A 25,757-nucleotide genomic window follows, 5' to 3' on the forward strand; every position below is an offset into this window, starting at 1 on the left:
ATCTAGTTCGATAGCATGTAAAAAAATTTAATAATCTAATCTAGTCATTGCATAAAGCTTGTATGTTGTTATTTGAATCTACGCACAATTAATTGCTTACATATCTCTTGATTAAGTTATGGCATGTGCTTCGCACCCCATTGCCTTTTATACTAAATGAGTTACAGTAATTTTATCTATACATTTGTAGCTTGAACATATTGAAGGCCTCTTATAATGTGCAGGCCGCAATAATTCACATAATTTTTAACATATATGATATCTTTTTTCTTTGGCACTTAAAAAATTGTTAATTTTAACACACGCAGAAGGCAATGCACCACATGCGTGAAGCGTCAAGAAAGAGAGAGGGCTGGGGCTTGGAACTGAAAAATAAAGGCCGCAACAGATCCGTCGTCCCACCACCGTTGATCTCATAATTTGTGGAGTTAAATGACCAGGAAAGCAAATACATGCATAAAATCCCCAAAGGAAAGACAAAAGGAAATAATAAAATGAAAAAAAGAGAGATGCAGACGATGGCGCATTCCGCAAAAACGTTTTATTCCTTCAACCTCACGCCGCACAGATACACTGCTCCCTTCTTCCCCTCCAATCTTCCCTCCTCCCTACGACGCTCTCCCCTTGCTTCTCGCGCACACTAACCAATCCGAGCACCTGACGCCGCGGCCCCCGATCGAACCCACCGGAGCCGCCCGGGGCCCACGCCATTGCCCGAATCGGGAGGCATTCGTTCGCCTGCGCTGCCCCCTCCGTGTCGTGGCGGTGGCGGTGGTGGTATGTATGATCGGTAGACGCGGAGGAGGCGGTGGCGGTGGCGGTGGCGGTGGGGATTAAAGCGGGTGTGGCGCTGGTGGGAGGAAGGTGGGGGAGGCGATGAAGGCGACGGCGCCGCCGGCGAAGCGCCGGAGGGGCCCGCGGCTGGCGGTGCTGGCGCTGGTCTTCTGCTCGCTGCTCGTGCCGATCGCCTTCCTCTTCAACCGCTTCCCCACCGGTGAGTTCGACTCGTCATCGCTTGACCTCATCGCTGCCCGCGCCGCGAGGCCCCCGGATGTGGGGAATGCGGGCGGCGGCGCGGATCGGATCGGCTCCGTTCCTGGCAGATCTGTTCCGGGGAGCGTTGTTCAGTTTGTTGTCGTTTAGCGCAGCGTATTGGTGATTTTGTTGTTGCTTTGTTCTATTTTGGGGATTTTTGGGGGGTTGGTTTTCTGATTGGTTCGCTCGCCTTTTGTGATGCAGTTTATGTGACGGATGAGCGCCCCCAGCAGGTAATTACAGTTTCTTCAAAAACATATATAGATTTTTTCGTATGTTTTGACGGAAATTTTTAATGAATATGTCGAAGGATGCGTTTAATTCTGACTTGTGCTATCATGTTGGTTTGTGTTGGATGTAGGAGATTGACTTGCCTTCATTCGATCGCTTGGGGGTGAAAAGTGGCGGCGGTGTAAATGAAGTGAGGCGGGAGGGTGCTGCTGTTAGTACTGGTGTCAATGCAGAGGCACAGGTCAGTGCATTTTGTAATCTTTTGTTATGTCATGACAGCCATTAAATTGTATAACAAGGCATAACTTGGTGGATGTTGACATGCTCATGAAACATAAGACTGTGTATTTGTTCCATGGCTTTAGTATTTGGTTTTATTTTAGCTATTGTTCCTATTTGCTCTCTTTTTATGTCAACAATAAGCATACTATAGATGCCTACTACTAGGACTGGAACTAGAACAAATATATTTTTCTGATGATAATGTCAGATGTGATATATATCTCCACTACTATACCAAATATCAGTTTTGAACTTTGTTTCCGCATTTTCACTTATAAAAAAACTCGACCCATGGGGAGAGACGTCCCCGAGGCATTTCACTAAGGTTGAGAAACCCCTCGAACACGACGCGTGACCGCGCTGCTCTCCATAGCTCTCACGGCTCAGCTCCACAGCATCGTTCCCCTCCCAACTCCTGAGCTCGTCGCCCCAGCGCTGCTTTGCCCAACGCCCCTCTGCCCAGCGTCGATCATCTGCCCAACGTTGATCTGCCTAGCGTTGAATTGGCCAGTGCCGATCATCTGCCTAGTGTAGAGGGCCTGATTGCGCTGATCGCGGTGATCGCCCTGATCGTGATCGCGCTGATCGGGTCAACTCGGGCTGATCATGCTCATCGTCGTGAGCTATGGAGATGAGCCAATCCACACGCCCACCACGCTGGACGAGCCAATGGAGGCCACACATCTGGATCTGCGGCCATATGGCGCACACATGTGATGGTCAAAGCGACATATGGATCCAAGGGGGTATCTGAAACACGTTAAATTTGCAGGTGTAAGACTGAACTAAAAGTTGTTGTGAGTGGGTAAATGAAAACCCCCTATCATGCAAGTGGGTTTTTGCAAATTTCCTTATAAAAAAAGGGAGGTTCAGGGATATGTTGTATTTGTGTTCAATTTTTCTTATTCTTCAAATACAGAAGGTATGCTCGCAAAACAAATGTGCATAACTCTCAGAAAAGTTGCGGGGAAAAAGCAGCAAGTATCTTAGTGTAATATATGGTTGGTACTGGAGATAAGCACATTCAACTTGGAGGGTCATCTTCAAGGGACTGTGGAGCACACACCAATAGCGGTGCATGTTGTCTCCTGTTTCTGTGCTACTTCTCTTGGACCAAGTTAGACAATTGAAAGTGTATACAAAATAATTTGAGCCACCAAATCCAACAGCTATAAACCACCCCACAGATATATACTTAATCCCTCCTTAGCCCTAGTTTCTTTTTCATGATTATGAGCTTGATGGCTCGGAAAAATATATGCCTGTAGCGTTAGTAAATGCATTCTTTTATTTTTATCAATGATCCCTACATTCAGTAACATTCCCACATGGATTTTAAAGTCCCTAACCCTTTCTTCTCTTCCCTCTTTTCAGGATGCACTTGAGAAGATTTCCAGGAGCAGTAAAGACTTGCAACACAAAAGTGATAGTGAACCTTCCAGAGTTAGCACTAAACCAACAGGTATAGTTTAGTACAGCAGAAGCATCATCAAATGAAGTTTAATTGAAGCTATGGGAATGTAAAATTCAGTAAATACAGAAAATGTGCAAAGTAACTCTAGTGTGTACAAATAAAAAAAAATATGTACAAAATATTTGGAATTTTGCAGGAAAACAGTTATTAGGGCTGTGCGAGACACTTTATAAGATCGATAATGAAATCTAGATGGTCTTTAACTCTACTATGTTTCAATATCTCACTATCTTCTCCGTACTTGTTGCAATATGTACACTCATGCGTGGAATAGTATATACATTGTACGACAAATAAGTTAAAATAAATCACTTCTAAATTTTAAACGAATGCCTGTGTCTTTACCTAGGATATAATCATTAGCACTGGCGGAGCTCCCTCCTAATAACTTCAAAACCATTAGATAGCATTGGTGTTAGGTAATAAATCAGCTAATTATACAAAGATTAGTATGCGATCCTTTGACGTGGCCCCTTCTTAATTTTGGTGCAAGCTCCCCACTGATCATTAGCCATAAGTGGTCTTCTGTTGAGGTGAAGCTATATTTGATTTGTGATCCATCCATTCTATACGTCTGTCTTTGTCTTTTGATGTACTCATGATTTACTTGATTTGGCGTGTGTATACTGATGGGACAATTGGTGCTGTATGCAGTTCTCTCCCCTCCAAAAATTGAACAACCAAAGCCAGAAGTGAAGCCAGTATCAGTTCCAGTTCAACACACAACAGTACTGATGACTCTCAGCTAGTTAATTTTTTAAGCAAATACTACCACCGTTCTTTTTTACTTGACATCCTAGGATCCGTGCCGTCTAAAGCTTGACCACTTATATGTTTGTAATTGTATTATTAGATTTGTCGCTAGAAATGCATCCATAATATTATAGTTTTTCATTATATCTTAATATGAAGTTATTAAAATTAATGGTCAAAGTCACATCTCGAAGACCGTGAAAAGTCAAAAACGTAAAGTAAAAAAGAACAGAAATAGTAAATGATTAAAAACTGTGATTTATTTTTTGAAACTTCGCTTCACTTTATCATCAATATGTACACTTGCTAACTCCAACCTTAGCTCAGCTGTAATTTTCCTTTTGTTTTAATGAGAAGTGTATTGATACATTACTTTTGGTTAAACATATGTTGCTCCCAGGGTGTTATTGAACGTAGCAAGCCTAGGGGTGCCAGAGATCAAAATGCTGATGAGGTGGAAAAGGCCAAGGCTTGTCAACTTGAATTTGGGAGTTACTGTCTCTGGTCCATAGAACACAAAGAAGTTATGAAAGATGCCATAGTGAAAAGACTGAAAGATCAGCTATTTGTAGCCCGGTCTTACTACCCAAGCATTGCCAAACTTAAAGGAAAGGAGGCATTGTCTCGTGAATTGAAGCAAAATATTCAAGAACATGAGAGGGTTCTCAGTGAATCCATTGTTGATGCTGATCTACCATCCTTGTGAGTATTTATCATTCATGATTATCGTTTTCACGTCTACTGTGTTTCATGGTTGATCTTATAACTTGAAACTATGAAAGGCTTGCTTATGTCTGCATTACATAGGTTCTCTTGCAGACAAAATTTGGCTGAAAATCCTACTTTTGATTAATTGCATTCCAGCACTCTTCTTTCAAGATGTTTTTTTTTAACCTGTGTATGTTTTGTGAGTGTAAATATTGAATTCACGCCGTTAAAGAAATGAAACTAAGCTTGAGCCAAAAATAATTTACCAATCACGATGCTGTGTTGATTTTAACATTTGAATAATACTTGACATGTGCTTTCAGTATCAAAAAGAAGATAGAGAAGATGGACCAATCAATAGCAAGAGCTAAATCATGCACTGTGGATTGTAACAATGTCGACAGAAAGCTTCGCCAGATTCTTCATATGACAGAGGATGAATCTCATTTTCATATGAAGCAGAGTGCATACCTATACAACCTTGGTGTTCACACCATGCCCAAAAGTCATCATTGTCTTAATATGAGATTGACAGTAGAATATTTTAAATCCACTCCATTGGATTCAGATGACTCTCCTGTCCATAAGTTTAACATTCCAGACCATAGGCACTATGTTATATTATCTAAAAATGTTCTTGCAGCTTCTGTTGTCATCAACTCAACTGTTAGTAGTTCTGAGGTATGCAAACAGTGTTTTACACTTCTATGCTAGGAGCACATCTTCTGGCCTCAGCATTGCTGATGTTCTTTTTGGCCTTTTGCAGGATACCAAGAATGTAGTCTTTCATGTACTTACTGATGCTCAAAATTTCTATGCCATGAAACACTGGTTTGCAAGAAACTCCTACAGGGAATCAGCTGTCGATGTTATCAACTATGAACAAATTATTTTGGAGAGTTACCCTGATTTTGGCACCCAGCAGTTATATTTACCCGAGGAATTTCGTGTTTTCATCAGTAGCTTTGAGTGGCCTACTGAAAAGACTAGAATGGAGTATTTATCAGTGTTCAGTCATTCACATTTCTTTATTCCGGAAATATTCAAAGATTTAAAAAAGGTAATTGTGTTGGATGATGATGTGGTTGTTCAACGTGATCTCTCTTTCTTGTGGAATCTTGATATGGGAGATAAGGTTAACGGTGCTGTCAAATTTTGTGGTCTGAGACTTGGCCAATTGAGGAACCTTCTGGGTAGGGCAATCTATGATCCACAGTCTTGTGCATGGATGTCTGGGGTAAATGTGATTGCTTTGGACAAATGGAGAGAGCATAATGTTACAGAGAGTTACCTGCAACTACTGAGGAAGGTTGGTTTCTTTCTCATCCCGCCATTGTTTAAATTCTAAATCATGACTTCAAGTAGGACTGCTTATCTAGTTATTTTATTCCAGAAGTTCTAGCTAGCAAGTTTGCTGACTACCACGAAATCATGACCTATTATGATACTTGAGCTTTTGAGTGCTTTAAATTAATTTTGGCATCAACATTTGGAAAATACATTTCTTTGTTCTATAAATATTGCATGAACTGATCAATTTTTTATTTTTTATTTTACTTTTATTTTGTTATAGTTTGGAAACAGTGACGATGAGGCTTCACTACGAACTGCAGCTTTGCCTATAAGCTTGCTTTCCTTCCAGCATCTTGTATATCCTCTTGATGAGACGTTGACTTTATCTGGACTTGGATATGACTATGGTATTGACGTAGAAGTTGCCCAGAGTTCTGCTGCATCATTGCACTACAATGGTAATATGAAACCGTGGCTTGAGTTGGGTATACCGAACTATAGGAAGTACTGGAAGAGGTTTCTTACACGAGATGAGCGATTCATGGATGAGTGCAATGTAAGTCCATAGTGCACTTGGACCTGGGAGCCAGAGCATTTGACAGTAGATTGTTAGTCTACTGCTTCTGTACTATATACCAAGAGGACGAGCACTTCCATCAGTCAGTAGCCATCAATTTTGACAGAGTAGATCCAACACCATCTGTTCATTAAATTAGTGAGCTCGATGGATGGTTTTTTCTGCAGTTAGAGAAGTTAGTCTTATGTTTGAAGGATAATGAAGTAGACAACGATGATGTGTGGTGGCGAGGCTTCAGGTAAGAGGGAGCACCACACTCACCATCTAGATTATGAGACAGGATGATCGGTGAGGGATTGCGGCACCTTAATTGAAATTGGTGCTTTCTGCCTCATTGATGCAAGTTATTTTTTTCCCTTTTTTTCTTTTGACCCCTCTTCCTTTGTCCTTCTGTCAATAAGGGCATACACAGGTTAAATTCAAATTCTTTGTTCTTAGTTGTTGCACATTGATTGTTCTACCATTATTATGTTGATGGAAAGTATATTATGATGTCAGAAACTCATCAAATACCAAACGAGATTGACAGCTGTTCTGTTTGAATATTCATCCATTTCCTCATGCTCCAGCAATTTCTTTTCCGTTTTCATATTTTGGGATTTGCTGTGTTTGCGAATCGGTGTTACTGTCCACATCTATGATGATGCACTATGTGGCGAGACTTGGGGACTTGCTATTAGAGCTTAAGAGTGCTAATCCGCCCACTATCAGCTATATGTTACCCTGATGCTAATCCGCTATATCCTGGCTATCGGCTATTTGTTACCTTGACAGATGCTCTTGAACCATGCTGCGATATAATCTTGTGAAACTGTAAGACAGGCTAACTTCAAGGTGGCAATCAGCATGACTCAGAAGTAATTGTATGATTAGTCTTTTTAACTTGCGAGTGCAAGTAGTATGTCAAACTGGAAAGTGGACATCCTCGTCCATAACCTTGTATAAGCGACTTAAACAGGTCTAGTGCTGCCTTGCTGACTTGGTATCCATGGGAGACTATATGCTGATGTGGCATTGAGGAATGTCTCCATCATCTTGCTCCTCTCTCCATTTCCCCTTGAGGTGGATGCTAAGTTTGTTTATTCACCATTCTCTCTCCATGGCATTGTTCCTAGCTACGACTACATCTCTCTAGATTGGTGCTAATTTGAGTTTTAGTGATTAATGATAACAAAATCATTATGACTAACTTGTTTTATGAAGGATCATTGAGAGTTAGGTCACAGTGACGGTTCTTGAGAATTCTCAATCCTAATATTGGTTTTCATGGTGATTGTCAAAGGATATGAGCGAAGATTAAAGACTATAAGTGTCATAAGCAGTTGATTTGACACTTACAAGTAGATATGTTCTTTGTTTTTCCTTTGCCGGTACTATAAAGGGGTTGAAGATAGTAGTCTAACCTAGTTGGAGACTAACTTGTTTTATGAAGGATCATTGAGAGTTAGGTCACAGTGACGGTTCTTGAGAATTCTCAATCCTAATATTGGTTTTCATGGTGATTGTCAAAGGATATGAGCGAAGATTAAAGACTATAAGTGTCATAAGCAGTTGATGTTGACATTTACAAGTAGATATGTTCTTTGTTTTTTCTTTGCCCGTACTATAAATGGGTTGAAGATAGTAGTCTGACCTAGTTGGAGCTAGAGAGGTATTTATGATGCACAACGGTTGAGTTTAGCACTAGGTAGTTCAGTTGAAGCCTAATAAAGTGAAGAAGTCAAAACCGGGACAAATATTAGATTGAATTGGATGTCCCTAGATTTTTTATAGTCATCATATGATGTGGTGATGCGGTGAGGCTTGATAGATGGGCAACCTCTTTGAAGATTCAGATGATGCGGTCACCACATAATGCGATGGCCTATGGTTCGGTGCACCATAAGTTTGTTTCAGAGGTTGCAACTCGGGGAGACCAGAGCTAAATCACTGCATGATGTAGTGGTTGAAGTCACCATATTTTGCGGTGCACCATTCTTCTTTCTTAGAGAGCTCCCAGAGAGTTTGGGAAAACTTGGAGATTGAAGACGGACATCCACCGCATGACGTAGTGAGTTCTATGGAACAATAATAGCTAGTTTTTATGAACGTTGGAGTTCCTACTCACCGCATGATGCAGTGGCCCACAACATAATACGATGACTCAAGATTCTGCAGTACGTGAATAGTGCTAGTTTTTCAATAGGGCTACAAATACCTCTTCACTTGCTGCATTGAAGCCCTCTTGGCTGGTTGGTGAGTGTATACACTTCATCAGAGAGTCAAGAGGAAGAAGAAGCACTTAAGTGATTTGCAAGTTTTTTAATTGAAGATTAATGACATCATTAGTGCTAGGAGAGTAGCCAGTGTACACCCATTCATCTCTTTGGCTTAGATTAGGTCAAGTGAGGTCTTTGGCTTGTTACTTTTAGTTGCTATCATCACCTAGATGGATTGGTGGTGTTTGATCTTGGTGAGTTTCATGGTGATGATGTGTTGAACCCCCAAAATGATGATGCGTCGGTTTGGAGTCCACCAATCTAGAGTGGAGAAGGACTACCGATAGAGAGTGTTTGGTCCTTACACAGATCAAGATGGAACTAGACCCTTGTCCTGTTCTTTATATTTGAGCATTACCTTCTTGTATTTAATTTGTGCAATTTACATCTATAGAATTGCCATGCTAGACTAGGAATGGAATTAGGATGCAAAACTTTACGCGTTGGATATACTCACTAGAAATCTAGAGCACATATATAGGTTAAGTTTGTTCTAATTCCTTACTCTTAGTTTCTAATTGTTGGAAAAGTTTTTAGAACCCAATTGACCCCACCTTGGGATCTTGATCCTTTAACTAAGCTGGTATAAAATATTTAATTTTATTGCTAAAGTGAAGTTAGCACTGATAGCAAGCCTTAGCATCAGCATCATGCATTCTAACATTGGCAACAATATTTACACCTCTTAGCATTGATGCTAAATCATTTTTCTCTTTCTTAGCTTCTCACTAGCACCCATGACATGCCTCCTCTTTTTTTATTACGCGGATGACACACACACACACACACACATTATACACACCAGCGAGTGCACATCTTATCACACACCTACATATAAAACTATTAAAGCACTCGCTTCTGTGCAAATCATGGGCACTAGGATTTAAACTCTAGTGGATGGAGTTGTACTCTCACGTCTCCAACATCACACCAAGAGGTGGTTCTTGATGTGCGTGTTCTTAACCACCACCCCTGCCCTCTCTCACCTTTTTTCCTCTTAGCCTCTGCAATCATCACTGCAAAATCAAATAAGAAACTAAATAAAATATTATACTATTTTGTAGTATCCACCTTGCAATTTAATGAGCCCACAATGTTATCTACTCAATCTTTCATATTGAAATAGATGAAGTCATTTGAAATGAGGATTATATGTGATGTAAGAATTCAACAAAGTTAACATGATCAACTAACTAGCTCGTACAATCACAAGTTAGCCCTTACATCTTAGAATTGGCAAAGAACCAAAGCAATTGGTAGACTGGTTGGGTGGCCTGATCCGAGTATATCGGTTGGGGGTCTATCAACCTATTGTAGAGTGACTTCCCGATTGGTGTACAATAATAACTGTACTCCACAAGAACCGGTTCGACAAAGGCAACTATTGTGAGCCGCTTCAAGTGACAATTGCCACCCTTCTGGGGACTATCTGAATGCTAAGCGTAGCAACGAAGGACAAGACAAAAGCATTCCAACACAAGCCTCGATATTCTACAAATTTAGCATTCTGACACAAGCCACGAAATTCTATATATTTAGGCCCCATGTAGTAGATTTCTTTGAATTAATAGGTTTATCATTTCACAAAGAGTGTATTGAATAGAACAACTACAATGGATATACACTAAATTGCTAAAATCATGGGGTAATTATAGTTGAATTTGCAAAAATGGATCAATGCCTGAATGTATTATGTCGATACAGATAGAAGGAAATATAGGAAGATGCAAATCCTATATTACAGGAATAAAAAATATGTGTACAAATCCATGTAGAACTAATTATCCAATTAACACCTTAGCCAAGATGAAATAAATAGTTATAACACAAAAGCACATTGCTAAGGTCATTGATTTTCAATCTTCCCTTTTTTTGGCAATTAATGACAACACCAACCAAAGCAAGAGATAAAAATAGAATTAATTAGAACTACTTGCTTGGATGCATGATAAGAGCAAGAATTGAAGATACCAATTGAAAATACAATGAAATATGCATATACCTTTGCTTACCTCAATCTTACCTATTTCTTTTATCTTTCATCCCTTTTATGGTTATAATGAATATAAGGCTCTCCCTTAATACGTTGATCATTTCTTCTCTCCCTTTGGTCCAATCATGCAAGTGCTCCTGATACCAAATTGAAATGAACCTTACTTCTTTTGGTCACAATGATTCTCTCTCTTTGAATTCAAATACCAAAATGGAAAACATAAAAAGCACAAGGATGAGCTTGACAAATCATGATCCTTCGGATGTAGATGGCATATGAATCAAAACTCATGAAGCCTTGTAACATAGACTGAACTCCCCCTAAAAGTTGTGCATACATATAGTGGAATACACAATTCAACATTTAAGTCAAGTGACGAAATTTAAGCTATAGTATGGAAGGTAGCTAGATAAATGATACGGATGATAATGACGATAAAAGTGGTGCAAAAATTGATTCCTTGATGGTGAGTGTGACCAAATCTCTTGCTAAAGATTACATCATCGTCGTCGTCATCGCTTAAGCTTGAGATTGATGCTTGATCATCCTCTACATCCACTCACTTGACAATACTTGTGAGTGCCTTTTCTCTCTCCCTTTCCTACTCTTCTCATTCTTTTTTTTTCCTTGAGCTTGTCCTGCTTCTTCTTCTTGGCAATATATGGGCAATACTCCATGTGGTGCCCTCTTTCTTTACATCTAAGACATTCTTATTCCTTTTCTATCTCCTCATAGATGTGAAGATGACCAATCTCTTGCCTCTGTTACTAAAGATTACATCATTGTTGTTGTTGTTGGCAGGGTGGGGGCATGTTCCCCCACCATTGGTATTGGTGGCGATACATAGGATTAAACTCTGCAAGAACTTGGATCCATAACCACATGTTATAGTGCACTAAATCTTGTAATGCTTAGCAACAAGACCTATCTATTATCTTAGTAATGTAAAGTTAAAATGAGTCACCTTCTTCATTTTCAATGTGTATAAATCACCACATTGACACCAACAAATTTGCTAATCTATGATGAAAACTATATGACAATGTTGTAAATCGTCATTGATTTATAATGTTTTTTTCTAGAAAGTGTCATAAAAAATTAATTTGGGGCTGTAACCCTGTATTTTAGTGACGAATAGTGGTACAACGGTTACGCAGGCCAAACAAAACTTGTCACAGACTGATACACCAAAGTGTTGTGATGAAACAATTTTGTCATAAGAGTTCAGTTAGCACATGTGACAAAGTTCTATTGTCATAAAATTCTGGCGTGGATAAAGCAAGCATGGCCCACCAGTCAGCCAGGGTCCCACATGTGAGTATGAGGTGAAAAGTAGGGAGGCATAATAGAGAAAAAACAACCCATCCAAAGGTTGGAACCTAGGACCGATTGGATGAGAAGGGTCAGCACTACCAGTGAGCTATGGAGGGAGTTCGAATCCTTGACATTTAAAGTTATATATATATATATATATATATATATATATATATATATATATATAAATTTATGGCCTACGTGTCAGTTGCAGGCTAGAGCAACAAGTTTGCTTAATGACTTGTTGAGAAAATAGACCGCGCCCCCAGCGATGAGACGGCAGCACACTCCCTAAAAAAAGAGACGGTGATGATGACGGCTCACTCCAGTGGCGCAGACCAAAGGCGATGGTGCACACCTTGCAGCACAGATTTGCGGTGCCCCGTGGCGGCATAGCTAGGTGATGCATCCCGACAGAGACAGCGGTGCACCCTGGTGGTACTGCCTTGTGGTGCAAGTTGGCGCAGCAGCCACGCCTCCGGGGCAACACATTAGCCCTGGAAGGGCTTGTCTTCCTCGATAGCGACGTTTGCCCACGCGACACGTCATCCAGCTGCAGCAGCTGGTCCATTCAATCTTTCAACGAAAGTATGGATGCCCTCCAGTCGGTATTGGTTTCAGTAACATCCCTTGCTTCTTAGTGCCTAGATTTTGCTTGAATAATGGTGATATTGTAGATTGTTGCACAAGTCTATGTCATTTTAGATAGTACAATGTTTAATTTGAGTATATTCTAGTAAATAACTGAATTGAGGATGTGTTTGTGGATTTTATGATTTCTTCTGTCAGGGAACCATTTTTTTGTTGATTTATGTTGCATAGTACAAAGATTTTATAAAGCATGCATAGTAATATTGATTTATTCTAGGTACTGTAATGAGCTGTTAATTTTTCCTTATTTGAATGTTTGATAGATGGACAAAAGTTGGATAAATGGTAGAAAATTTAGAAAGGCACATATTGATGGGGTGGCAAGCACATACAATAGGTGGATCCATCATGGAGAAGCATTTGATGCTGAAGTTCATGAAAATTCACACCATCAGGATGAACATATTAGTGGTCAAGAGGATGTGGGTTTCAATGAGGATGAAGACACTGATTATAGAATTCCTAATATGATAGAGGAGATGTACACAGCTGAAGGCCATGGTGGTGGGCAAATAATGTTTGCAAGTGTAATAGAAGAATTAAAGTGTGCACTTTACCCTAGATGTGCTGGTTTTACTAGATTTTTATTTGTTGTGAAGTTACTTCGTATAAGTCATTATATCGGATCAACAATTTTACATTTACTGCACTACCGAAGTTGTTATCTTTACTCTCTTCCAGCATCTTACAATGAAGCAAGGAACTTTCTTCATTCCATTAGACTTGGATATGATTCAATCCATGTGTGCAAGAATAATTGTGTCTTGTTTTGGAAGGACTATGTAAAATATGATGAGTGCCCAATATGTGGTGCATCAAGATGGAAAGATGCAGATGGAAGCAAGCGCATTCCTGAGAAGGTATTGAGACATTTTCCATTGATTCCAAGGCCGAAGAGGATGTTTGCTTCTAAGAAAACAGCAGAGGAGGTACAATGGCACAAGTTGAAGCGACAACCGGTGGTGAATGAACTTAGCCATCCAGCTCATGGTGAGGCATGGAAATACTTCGATAGAAAATTTGGGTGGTTTGTAGAAGATGCTAGGAACTTGAGACTTGGCCTGGCAACTGATGGTTTCAATCCATTTGGCAACATAACCTCATACAACATGTGGCCAGTATTTGTTGTGCCTTATAACCTGCCACCATGGGAATGTATGGAACAATCCAACTTAATGATGACCTTACTCATCCCTGGTCCGAGTTCTCTAGGAAAGAATTTTGATGTGTTCTTGGAGATTCTCATTGAAGAGTTGCTTGATCTTTGGAAGGGTGTCCATACTTACGATGCATTTAGTGGTAGAATGTTTGATCTATTATATGGTGCATTCATGATTATGCAGCATTGAGCACATTATCGGGGCGAGTCACAAAAGGTTTTTATGCTTATGTACGTTGTGACAAAGATCCTTTCTCAAAGAAAATAAGGAACAAGATATGTTATATTGGGCACCGTTGTTTCCTTCCATGGGAATACCCATGGAGAAGAAGGAAAGTTTTTAATGGTCAGACTGAAACATGTGAGAAGCCAAGGGAATTTAGTACAGAGAAGCTGCTACAGCAACTGGAGAAGGCCAAATATGTTAGACCAGGAAAGCATCCTGGAGGGAAGAAAAGGAAGCGGGGAGTTGATTACCAATGTTGGAGCCGAAGGGTTTGTTTGTTTGACTTGTCGTATTGGAAAAGTTTGAAGCTGTGGCATAATCTTGATGTCATACACATTGAAAAATATATGTGAAAATCTTCTTGGAACATTTCTCAACATTGTTGGGAAGACAAAGGACACGCTTAATACTAGGCTTGATTTGGAAGACATGGGCATAAGATCATAGTATCATTTGAAGCATGATGGAGATTCATACAGTGTGCCAAATCCTGCTATACAATGTGTAAAAACCAACAGAAGGCATTTTGTGAATTTATAATAGAGGTCAAATTTCCAAATAGATATGCTTCTAACTTAGCAAGATGTATTGCTATTGATGGATGCAAACTCCAAGACTGAAAACTCATGATTGTCATATCCTTATCCAAAGGATTTTGTCTACTGTCGTCTGAGGAATCATAGATAAGGAGATATATGAAGCAATTGTTTATTTGAGAAACTTATTTTGGCAAATATGTTGTAAAAACTATGAAGTTAGTTGTTTTGCATATACTGAAAGTTGAGATCCCAATCATTTTTTGCAAGCTTGAGAAAAATTTCCCTCCTGCCTTCTTTGATGTTATGGTGCACTTGGCTGTTTATTTACATGATGATGCAATCCTTAGAGGCCCAGTACAATATGGATGGATGTATCCAGTCGAAAGAAGGCTATGTACATTAAAGCATTTTGTGAGATACAGGGCAAGACCTAAAGGGTCCATTGCAGAAGCATATGTTGCAAATGAGTGCTAGGCATATTGCTCAAGATACTTTGATGATGTTGAGACACGATTGAATTAGAAGGGTAGAAATAGATAGCATGTTGATTTAAGAAAAGGTGATCTATCTATTTTCTAGTATGGTGTTGATTTACTTGGAGTCTCGAGGGTTACATATCTTGAAGCTGATTATGACAAGATGGTTTGGTATGTGCTAAACAATTGTCCTGAGGTTGAGCCATATATGGAGTATGTAATCCCTTGTACACTTCTGATTTTTTTTATACAACCTATGATTTAAGTCTAATTTTGAATTAACTATGGTATTGCATGCTATGCAGGCAAGAGTTAGTGAATGATGGTACTCAAGATCTTTAAATAAGGCATGAGAAGGCATTTGCCACATGGTTTAAGAAGCATGTGAGTTTTTCTGCACAAATTTTGATGAAACTACGATCGGTTGTATATAGGTGTTCACCATGTTGCATATTTTTGTTGTACAGATTGCAACACTATGTTATGTGATGGAAGAAAAGGTTAGTGATGACCTATATGCATTGGCATGCGAACCAGATCTGTGAGTTTGATTATATTCAGCATGTATTGTTGACGGTGTTCGGTATCACACACTTGATCGTGAGAAAAATAGAAAGACACAGAACAATGGAGTTATGGTTGAAGGTACACATAATGGAGAAAATATTAATTTTTATGGTTGTCTCAAAGAAATTATTTAGTTGCAGTATAACTCAAGTTTGGACATCAATCGATCAGTTGTTTTATTTCGGTATGACTGATATGATCTGGAAGGAAAGAAGGCAAGGATTAAAGATGATGGATACTTCAAAAGCATTAACAATGGAAGTTACTGGTAAAAAAAATGATCTTTTCATTCTAGCACAACAAGCAAAAAAATGTAATATACTTGCCATACACCAAGTATGGTGGAAACTGGAGAGTTATGCAAAAATTTGACATAGGCATGTGTGGAGTGTCACTGAAACTAACATGGAGTCAGGACCCACTGGCAGTGGACTTGCATACCAAGATGATGACTCTGATATATGTCAAGTGCAAGTTAATGTAGACAGTTAGGAGAATCCAAGTCCAACCGTTGAGGAGTGTAGTATCGTTCCTTTAAGTGTAGTTTATGACCTTCGCAAACAAAGTGAGGCTGCATTGGATTAAAGCGACTCTGATGATGAGGACAAAACTAACTGGCAGTATGCTAGTGAGAATGAAAGTCTCATTATTCTTGACGATGATAGTGATGATGAGTAACTTGTGATGTGGTATTTTTGTTCACAGTATGTATTCGTACTGTTGGTGTCCTAAATTTTAACTCTGTGTTAATTGAGATGTGAACTCGGTAGTGATATTTGTAACTAAGATGCAAACTCAGTATGAACTCATTTGTGATGTAGTACCGGTGAATGCAATTTGTTTCTGAGATGTGAACTCAATTGATTATATTTTGTAGATGTCATAATACTATAACCCGATGTTAATATCGCCTGCAGTGCCATTTGGTGATTTGTTCAGTGATTTGTCTGTTGAACACATCGAATCATCCGGTGTTAATATCGCCTGCAGTGCCATTTGTCTCTACTATGTCTTTATCCGGTGCTTTATCTAGTGTTACTCAGTAGACAATTCGGTATTGTCATTATTTTGTGCACTGTATTTGGATTCTGTGTATTTGTTCGGTGTTTATTTTTGAAAATCAGCATAATGTCCGTTGAGTAGAACCATGTTTCAGTGCCTTTATCCGGTGATTTGTCTGGTGATTACGTCCTATCGTCCGGTGTTCATTGTCTCATTTGAGAACTATTCCCCGAGCTCTCTGACTCTTTGCTCGATGTTTTCTCCAATGTGGTCAGTAGACCTTTCGGTGTTAGCACTTTTTGCGGCCCCACATGTCATATCGTTTGACTCATCTTGACCGGCCATTCCATATTCCACCGGGGGGTCCGCCTCACCACCCTCTCCCACCTCCGGCCATCCTCGCCTCCATCGGATGCCTTCACCGCACGGAATCACCACTGCCACCGACTAACCCTAGCCCTAGGGTTTCACCACCGCCAGGCTTCTCTGCCGTGTTTCGGTCACTCCACCATCGATTCCAATTTCATTGAATTGGATGCAATGCGCCTTGTTGTTAACTCTAATTCTTGCCTTTTGCTCAATTGTGCCTCATGCTTATCCTTACTTACATTTCATATATGTGTATTAGCTCAGACATATTTTTTGTTGACCTTCTACTATATCTCTTGCAGATGAGTCGTGATCCGAGAAAGAGAAAGGGAAAGGAGATTGAGGTGCCTAACGCAAAGAAAATAAAGGCACAGACACGGGGTGGTGGTGCCATTCGGATTTGAGGATCTCAGGCGACTCTTGCAGCCACAACTCATGTTCAGAGGATCTAGAGAGCTAGGGGGAGTACACAACAGGACGGTCAGACACCTCTCTCAGCTCCTTGTCGTTCTGGCCATGTGCATACATGGGGTGGGTAGGAGGGTAGTGAGGAGGAGCAGGAGGCAATACAATCAGATGAATCAGAGGTCCTATTGCATGATCTGAGGGTATATACCTCCAATAGGATCAAGAGGCTAGGACTTATGCCAGTTGATGAGTGGTTTCCACAAGGTCATGATACTCAAGCCAATCCGAGGTGTTGGACTCTACTTCAGGAGAGTTTTCTATGTCTCCTACAAGTTGATGCACATCAAGCTCTTTGACCACAAGGCACTGTATTGGGGTGGTATGTACAGAGCCTCGAGAGGTGTGAACATACATGTATACTTTGATCCCTTCCCTAGATTGACTGCTTTGCTTTCAGATCATGACAGATTTATTGAGGATTGGGTCAGAGTTTTATATGCTACAGTCTGGATTCCTGAGAGTCGAGATTATATTCAGTTCATGTTTGATGGCTGGCAGTTCAGACTCTACAGACCCCAGCTAGCTCAGATGCTTGGAGTTGAGGAGAGTGACATGTCTCTACACAACATAGTCTATGGGGATGCTAATCCACCTCGCTGTGCTTTGGTTGGTGGTAACTTCCCTATGAACAATCAGATGCATCCACTTTTTCAACAGCCACTCTATGCTGGATTGAACCGCTCGCCTTACTTGCTTATTCCTTAGACGAAGGTGGTTCACCTAGCAATGAGGAGGAGCTTGTTGCCACAGATCAGCAATGCCGAGGCCATCACTAGTCTTCAGCAGTGGCATCTTCTGTCCATCCTCAGTCATGACCAGTTTGATATTGTGGACTTTCTTATTTGTGAAATTGAGGACGTGATCTTCGGTGGCATGGCTCAACATCAGCCATACGCTCACTTCATCTCATACATTCTGAGCTAGCTTTGCCACCAAGAGTACATGCAGGTGTACCAATCGTCCAGGACACATTTCCACCCTAATAGGCCATCCGCACTAGGAGACAGACACCATGGACAAAAGGCCATGAGGCAGGCCCAGGAGTAGCTCATTGAGGTGGAGCATGAGATAGCTTCTCAGGAGGACCAAGCACTTGCAGAGGTAGAGACACAGTCGCCTACTTACTTTGATGTGGACCTTGACAATGACAGTGATAATGATGACGTTGAGTATCTACCTCCTATCAGCAGCACACATGACCACGAGGCTGGTGGCTCGCACTCTGCAACACCAGCTTTAGCACCGTCACTGCCTACAGTCACTGCTGCCATAGCTAGTCAGCCGTCAGAGCTTGCCGCTTTTCTTAAGAGACTGATTGAGGGTCAGCAACACCAGGTTGAGCACACCCAACATTTGGAGGAGTGTTAGGCACATCAAGAGGAGTGACAGACATCTTTGCTAGAGTAGTTGACGCAGCGGCAAGAGGTGTCACTTGCAGCAGTTCAACATTCCATGATCAACATGTTCTCGATCTTCTCTGGCTGCATCAGTCATGTGCACCAGTAGATCAGATTACCACCACCTTAGTTTGCAGTGCCAACACTTGGTCCAGCTCCATCTTTGACTCCACCACTGACTACTATTGGCGGGTCAATCCTGACGCCCCTGTCTTCGATCCCACTGTTTCTGTTTCTTCTGACAGAGTTGTTGCCTTGACCAGGTGGACCCTTTTTACAGCCAATTACCTCTCAAGTGTCCTCTCCTCTGTCTATAGCTCCACTCACTTTTGAGGAGACACCTCGGTCGACTCTGCCTGGTCTGAGTGCCACAGTTCATCCCACACCTCCAGTTCAGCAGTCTGAGTTTGGACTTAGCTCGACAGAATTAACACTTAGGCCTGTGAACGCGCAGATAGCCAAGGAGATGGCCACATAGAGTGTTGTGGTTTCTAGCTCCAAGTCACCCACTTCTCCAGTACTTGTGGTATCTGTCTCAGTGGCTCCTGATGTTAGTACTTCTATCTCAACGATCGCACCTACTCCTGCACCTGCTCCGGAGGATCCTGTTGTGGCGATCGCATTACTCCTGCACTTAGTGTCAGTGCACCTACTTTGGAGGATCCTATTGTGGTGACAATACCTACTTTGCTCCTGTTGTCAGTGCACTTGCTCCAAAGGATCTTGTTGTGGCGACTGCACCTACTTCCTCTGTGAGACCTTCGTCTCCTGACTTCGATGCCCTTTCTGCTTCTAACAAGGTTGAGCATGACTCTGGCTTCGGCTCTAGTTCTAGGTTCGAGGTTCATCCTTTCACCGCCACAACAATGCCTCTTTCTTCTTCGGCCCTGAATTCCAAAGAGGTAGATATTTAGGGGGAGTAGAGGGAGCAGAGTGCTAGATATGTGATATCTTATGTTGTTTTCATGTATGGACAAGCTATTTTTATTTGTGGATAAGTAATGTAATGTGTCTTGTACCGATTTAACCTGGCCTTTGTGCTCAACTGCTAACTTTAGGCCTCTCAACCTCCGAGGTGGGGCAGAAGGTGGGATCATGGAGCATCGACCTCAACCTTGTTTCGGAGTTGGCACCGTCAGATGACTCTTTGACATAATGGCCTTCCAGTGATGATGTGAAGGAGGAACAAGAAGCAACGGCCCATAAGCGTGCATAGGAGGAGGAGGATCAGAGGCTGGCCCATCAGCTGTGTGCTACGAAGGACCAAGAAGCAGCATCCCATAAGCATGCCCACGAGGAGGAGGACGAGAGTGTGGCCCTTTAGCACGTTGTGGATGACCACAAGAGGGTGGCCCATCAGTGCGCTGCGGAGGAGGCCGAAGGCTCAAACCGTAGTGGCGTTCAGGCATCGGACTTTGATGTCTTTGACACGTCAGCGAGCCTAGAGCATAGGCGACACTGCGGTTGATCAAGAGTGGCCAGGTCCTCCGCTCCACCACCATCACCCCTCCCCTCACCCCCGGTGTCCTCGAACATACAAAAGCCATTAGCCATCTGTTTAGAGATGTGGTGCTCATTGCAGGAGAGGTAGAGGGATACCGGACTGACTCAACTCGACCGACTTTTCAGGGGGTGACCTGTGAGAACTATTATTTATATATGTTTGTTTGTTGATACATATGACTTTTAATATGTGTTTACTCGAATATGGCCAAGAATGTGAGGACCGTACCCAAGTTTGAAGAACTAGGGAAAAAAGCAGAACAAAAAGAAAAACTGTATTGATAAGAGATTGATTGTGTGTTGTTTCAATTGGCCTACACCCCTTTAGCTATTTATGAGGGGCGGAATGGACTTCTCCATCAAGGATTGGACTCTATCTCATCCTTAAATCGAGTCTCTAGCTATTTCCTAAAATAACTTGGCCAAAACATCCCAACCATGCGGGATTGTCCAACCCAACAAGCCTCCCACGTAGGGGGACGCATTTATATGCCATAAACAAGTCGTATTCGGTCAATAATATGAAAGAGTCCAAATAGAACACAAAAACCAAACCAATCTGAATCAAAATGTGCACATCGGATTAATCCGTGTGAAAAATATGCTATCACAGGACTATCCGGTAAATGCAATCTTCAGAAACCCTAGACTTCAAGCTTTGTTCTCACTAGATAAATCGGTGTGAACAAAATGTTAGCGCCAGAGTTTTATGTTTACGTCATACAATTACTCAGAAGCGTTTCAAAAAATCCTTTTTAACAGCGAATGTTCCTATGACCTAACGGAGTTTTGATCTTTGTCTGGTGTTCACAATCTTCCATTGCAACTTCTCTCCTCCATCTTCTATACACTAGATGATCTAGTGATGGCACTTGAATATTCACCGGACTAAGAGTTAGAGAGTAAACTCTAATTTGAACTCATCAGATGATCCTTCATTTAAAACAAGCTATCATTGGATTATCTGGTGTTCACATTAATTTTGACCGAGCCAAATTTGAGTGTCAACACTAGTTTATAAGCCCTAATCCCCTAATTCCGTAGTTCTACAATTAGGGATGAAACAGATGGGAAAACCCTCTAACCATTTTTACTTTCACATTTTCTCAGCCAGACGGAAACGGAAACGGGATAGGTGAGAACAGAAATGGTCGGGACATAATCGGAGGGTAAAAAACGAACCAATCCAATCAAAAAAATACCGGTACCTGTCGGGAGTTGAAAACACAAAATGGAAACACCGACCCAAAGAACCATCAAGACATGTCAACATGTATAAGTTTAACATGATCTTCAGACAACACCAAACTAATAAGTTTAAGGAATCAATTCATTCAGCAAGTCACATGAAAGTAAAAAATATCATATGATTTTTCGATTCATATGACACATCATTTTTTATCAATACTTACTCAAACAATACAAGATTTGAAGATACAACCACATAAGCCTTGAAGACTGAGTGGTAGCTTGGTTGGTTGGTTCGCTCGCAGTGGCAGGGACGACCGGTCCTGGGTCGGTGTTTCCATTTTGTGTTTTCGAATCCCGATCGATACCGATATTTTTCTGATTGGATTCGTTTGTTTTTGACCCTCTGATTATGTCCCAGCCATTCCCATTCCTACCTATCTCGTTTCTACTTTCGTCCGGCTGAGAAAATGTGAAAGTAAAAATGGTAGGGGGTTTTCTGACAGTTCCAGTCCGTTTTCATCCCTAATTGTAAAGTATGAACTCTGGAATTAGGGAATTAGCACTTATAAACTAGTGTTGACACTCAAATTTGGATCGAGTCAAAATTAATACAACACATCGGATAGTCCCGTGATAGCTTATTTTAAATGCAAGATCATTTGGTGAGTTCAAATTAGAGTTTACTCTCTGACTTTTAGTCCGGTGAATATTCCGGTGTCATCACTAGATCATATAGTGTATAGAAGATGGAGGAGAGGAGTTGCAGCAGAAGATTGTGAACACCGGACAAAGAGCAAAACTCCGGTAGGTCATAGGAACATCCGGTGTTAAGAAGGATTTTCTAAAACACTTCTGAGTAATTGTACGGCGTAAACATAAAACCCTGGTGCTAGCATTTTGTTCACACTAATTTATCTGGTGAGAACAAAACTTGAAGTCTAGGGTTTCTAAAGATTGTATTCACCGGATAGTCCGGTGCTAGCATTTTGTTCACACCAATTTATCTGGTGTGCACATTTTTATTTGAACTGGTTTGGTTTATGTGTTCTATTCTAACTTTGGCAGACTAAAGCCGAGAATCTTTAGACGGTGAGGCGGTACCCTAGCCTCGGTCTCCCCTTTCGATCGGCCGAAGTCAATTCTCAAAAATGGTAGGACTTAGCCTGTTATGAAACAAAGGTTACGAAAAATATTGTATATGTATTTAGATAAAGGGCATAGCCCTCCGCCGTCAAGCTGTGTAAAAAGAAACAAAATACATTAATTGCCTGATTATGTCAACCCTTCGAGTACTTTCCAACGGGCATAAAAATATAGTTTCTGCATGACCTATACAATATATCTATGCATGGAGTGAAGGCTAATCCCTCTTCTCCTCTACCATGGCAGTCTATTCCAGACTTGGACGAACCAAGTGATCGGCGCCCATTGATGTGTTGCGGGGACAGCTTGGTCCATGGCTGGGGCATTTGCCACAATGCCCCACTACCATACGTAGTATTGGGCTCTGCCTTGGCCGTTGAGCCATTTGAAGAAGTGAATACATCCTCTGCGAAGGCTCGTGAAGCCCTTTCTCCGACTAGGATGTACCATGTGTCATCCCAGCTCTGGAACATGATCTTGTTATGGAGCTCCGGGCATGGTGCTTCAGAGGAGGATTACATGACCTCCCGCTTGAATCATTTGCGAAGCTTCTTCCCCTTTGGGATATCCATGACCACAACTCCTCCGCTGGCTTCGATGTCTAGCCACTCATGCTACCGACTAGCCACCATGACGCTTGCTCAACTCGCTCTCCATACATGATGTGGCGGTTGCAGCACGCGTAGATGATGATGACTTTTTTCTGCGTCATCTCCCAGCTTCGGGTGTATGAAGAAACCCTTCGGGTTGTGGTAGTGGGCCCACTCTGGCAGCGAAGGTAGCCTAAGCACCTATCCTATTAGCGGGTTTACGATGCTGGCAGAATCGTCGTTGCAGTCGAACCCTATCAGATAGCTTCCCTCGAAGGTCTTGACTCGCATTCTGTGACCTATGAAGGAGGGGACCCGTACGTTGTTGTACCACCCAGAGCAAGTTTCCCTGAAGGACACAAAGTCCCTCGGCTCGTCAAAGCAATTAGTAATTGCACAAAGGGCCGGCCACGGGAGGTTTGCCCACTCCATGACTACCACGTTGTTGTTTTGTTGAGTCATCAGCGTTGCAGGCTAGGTGGCAAGTTGTAATGTTGGCTGAGTTTTGAGTTGTGTTGAGGATGACAATGGTAAGTTCCTTATTTATATGCGGCAGACTGGGCCAATTTTAGGGTGTGAATAGTCGCACATCGCTTGAGGTTCTGTAGCAACTATTGCGGTTTTCCATGGGAGGCTAGGCGCCCTAACTCACGCGTTGTACACCATTATGGCTTCATACAGTGGTGTCGATGCTCTCAAGTTGCGTCGATAATATCCGAAATGGCCTTGAACAAGAACTGTTTCCGATGCTGCAACCCTACATATTTCCCGAGGGTGCAGGAACCCTATATTTTTGGCGTCACCCCCATCTCTGCCCCTCCACACCCTCCACTCCACGCCACCTCCTCCATGCTCTCCACTCCACACCCCTCCACACCTCCACCTCCTCCGCCCCTTCACGCCCTCCACTCCACGCCACCCTATCTCAATCCCTTAATCTGTCCACTCCACGCCTATAGTCTATGGAGTGATCTAATCCTAATACAGATTTCTATCATAGATGATAGGTTAGGTTTCCATCTGTACCTGAGTTGAATGTTAAAATTGTTCAGGGATTTGACGTGAGTGTTACATGTCAATATGTTTGCAGTATGTATCCTAAGTAAAACAATTCTTTTTATGTTTTGATAGAGCTTCATCAGTTTTGTTTTAGTTATATCATAGTACATTTGTTGGCTATCTCTGATCCAACACAATGAAGCTGAAATAGCAACTCATCTTTTTCTTTGATTGCCATGTAACAACTATGGGTTTGTTCAGTGACCTTAGGTGCTTGGGGGATGGTGTTGTTCCTATGCCTGAGTCGACAGTCCATCACCTTGGTGTCAATTTTGGTAAGATTGAGTATGTTTTTTTCGCTGCTGTTAGGGCCACCATTATTGATTGTTACTATCTAGTGAACCATGTTCTCTGATGTTTGATCCCTGAAGGAAACTTCTCTATTTCTATCCATGAAAATGGAGATATATCTGTGAATTGCAAGACTGGGTTTAATCGTCATCGTCTATTGAACAAGGGCAAATGTTTTGGGTCCAAGTTGTCTGCTCCAGGATGATAAATGAGATAGTCAGAATGGAACCAGACCCAGAGAACAGTGAGGTGTTTCTTGAAGATAGCTCTTTTGCGATGATACTGCTAAAACACATGAAGGATGATGATGATGGATTGTCCTCGAAGGTGGTGAAGAAGCCTAAGAAGTAGGCTGGCAATCCTTTGTTCAATTAGTGTAATCAGAGAACTATGTTTGTCTTTGTATATAGCTGATGTGTGTTAACTTGTGAACTACTTTGTGTTTGTATATAGCTTATGTATGCATGTGAACTGCTTTTGTATTTGTAAATAAACTATATGAATGTATTATAATTATCTTCTAATTGTTTTGGTTATCTTCTAATTGTATGCATGTATTGAGAGGGATTGAGACAACCACGCAGGGAAGGGTGCGAGGCGCAGACAAGGGTAAGGCGGTGATCAACGACTTGAGTTACTTGGCGTTTCCTAGGTAATGAGGGTGCTGCAGCACCCCTGGATCTGCCCCTATACACATACCACGTGTTGATAAGGGCATCACTCTTTCGAATAGGTGCAATATTAATATTTCTTCTCAAGACATATAAGGATTAATTACAAGAGCATATACACGAAAATTAAACTACAAGGTAAAATTGTTCATCGTTGTTCATACTTTCTCGATAAATGATGAGATGCTACTAACTTCTTGTGATATTTTATTATTTAGAAATATAGGAGTAGCAACATAACATCAGTGCGTCACTCCTTGAACGCCAAGTCAAATCAGGCTCCAAATCGTTGTTCTAAGTTTAGATTTTAAATTCGGTTCGGAATCTGCAAACACCATATCAATAAAATTGACATAACTTTCACATACAAAATCCAATTAAGATATTCTTGTACTTGATGAAAAACTTACGATGGGCTCTTTCTAACGAATCTGAACTCACCTCTGGATTTCCTAAAATCAATCAGAATCAAAGAAATAAATGTTATCCGTGGGCGTGACTGCGCGGAGGGCAACCTGGGACTACTTTGCTATGTAG

At 41.4% G+C, this 25,757-nt stretch overlaps 1 protein-coding gene across 1 annotated transcript; it reads left to right on the top strand.

Moving 5' to 3' along the window:
• The first annotated feature begins 502 nt into the window (after positions 1-502).
• On the top strand, positions 503-6,914 carry LOC133916175 (probable galacturonosyltransferase 7). The gene is made up of 9 exons (XM_062359730.1): positions 503-994; positions 1,240-1,268; positions 1,397-1,507; positions 2,923-3,010; positions 3,677-3,750; positions 4,176-4,477; positions 4,807-5,164; positions 5,250-5,792; positions 6,057-6,914. The coding sequence occupies exons 1-9, from the start codon at positions 877-879 to the stop codon at positions 6,342-6,344; spliced, it is 1,911 nt and encodes a 636-aa protein (XP_062215714.1). The 5' UTR covers positions 503-876; the 3' UTR covers positions 6,345-6,914.
• Positions 6,915-25,757: the final 18,843 nt, after the last annotated feature.

This window comes from Phragmites australis, chromosome 4, assembly GCF_958298935.1.
Source record: "Phragmites australis chromosome 4, lpPhrAust1.1, whole genome shotgun sequence".
NCBI classification, from domain to species: Eukaryota; Viridiplantae; Streptophyta; class Magnoliopsida; order Poales; family Poaceae; genus Phragmites; species Phragmites australis.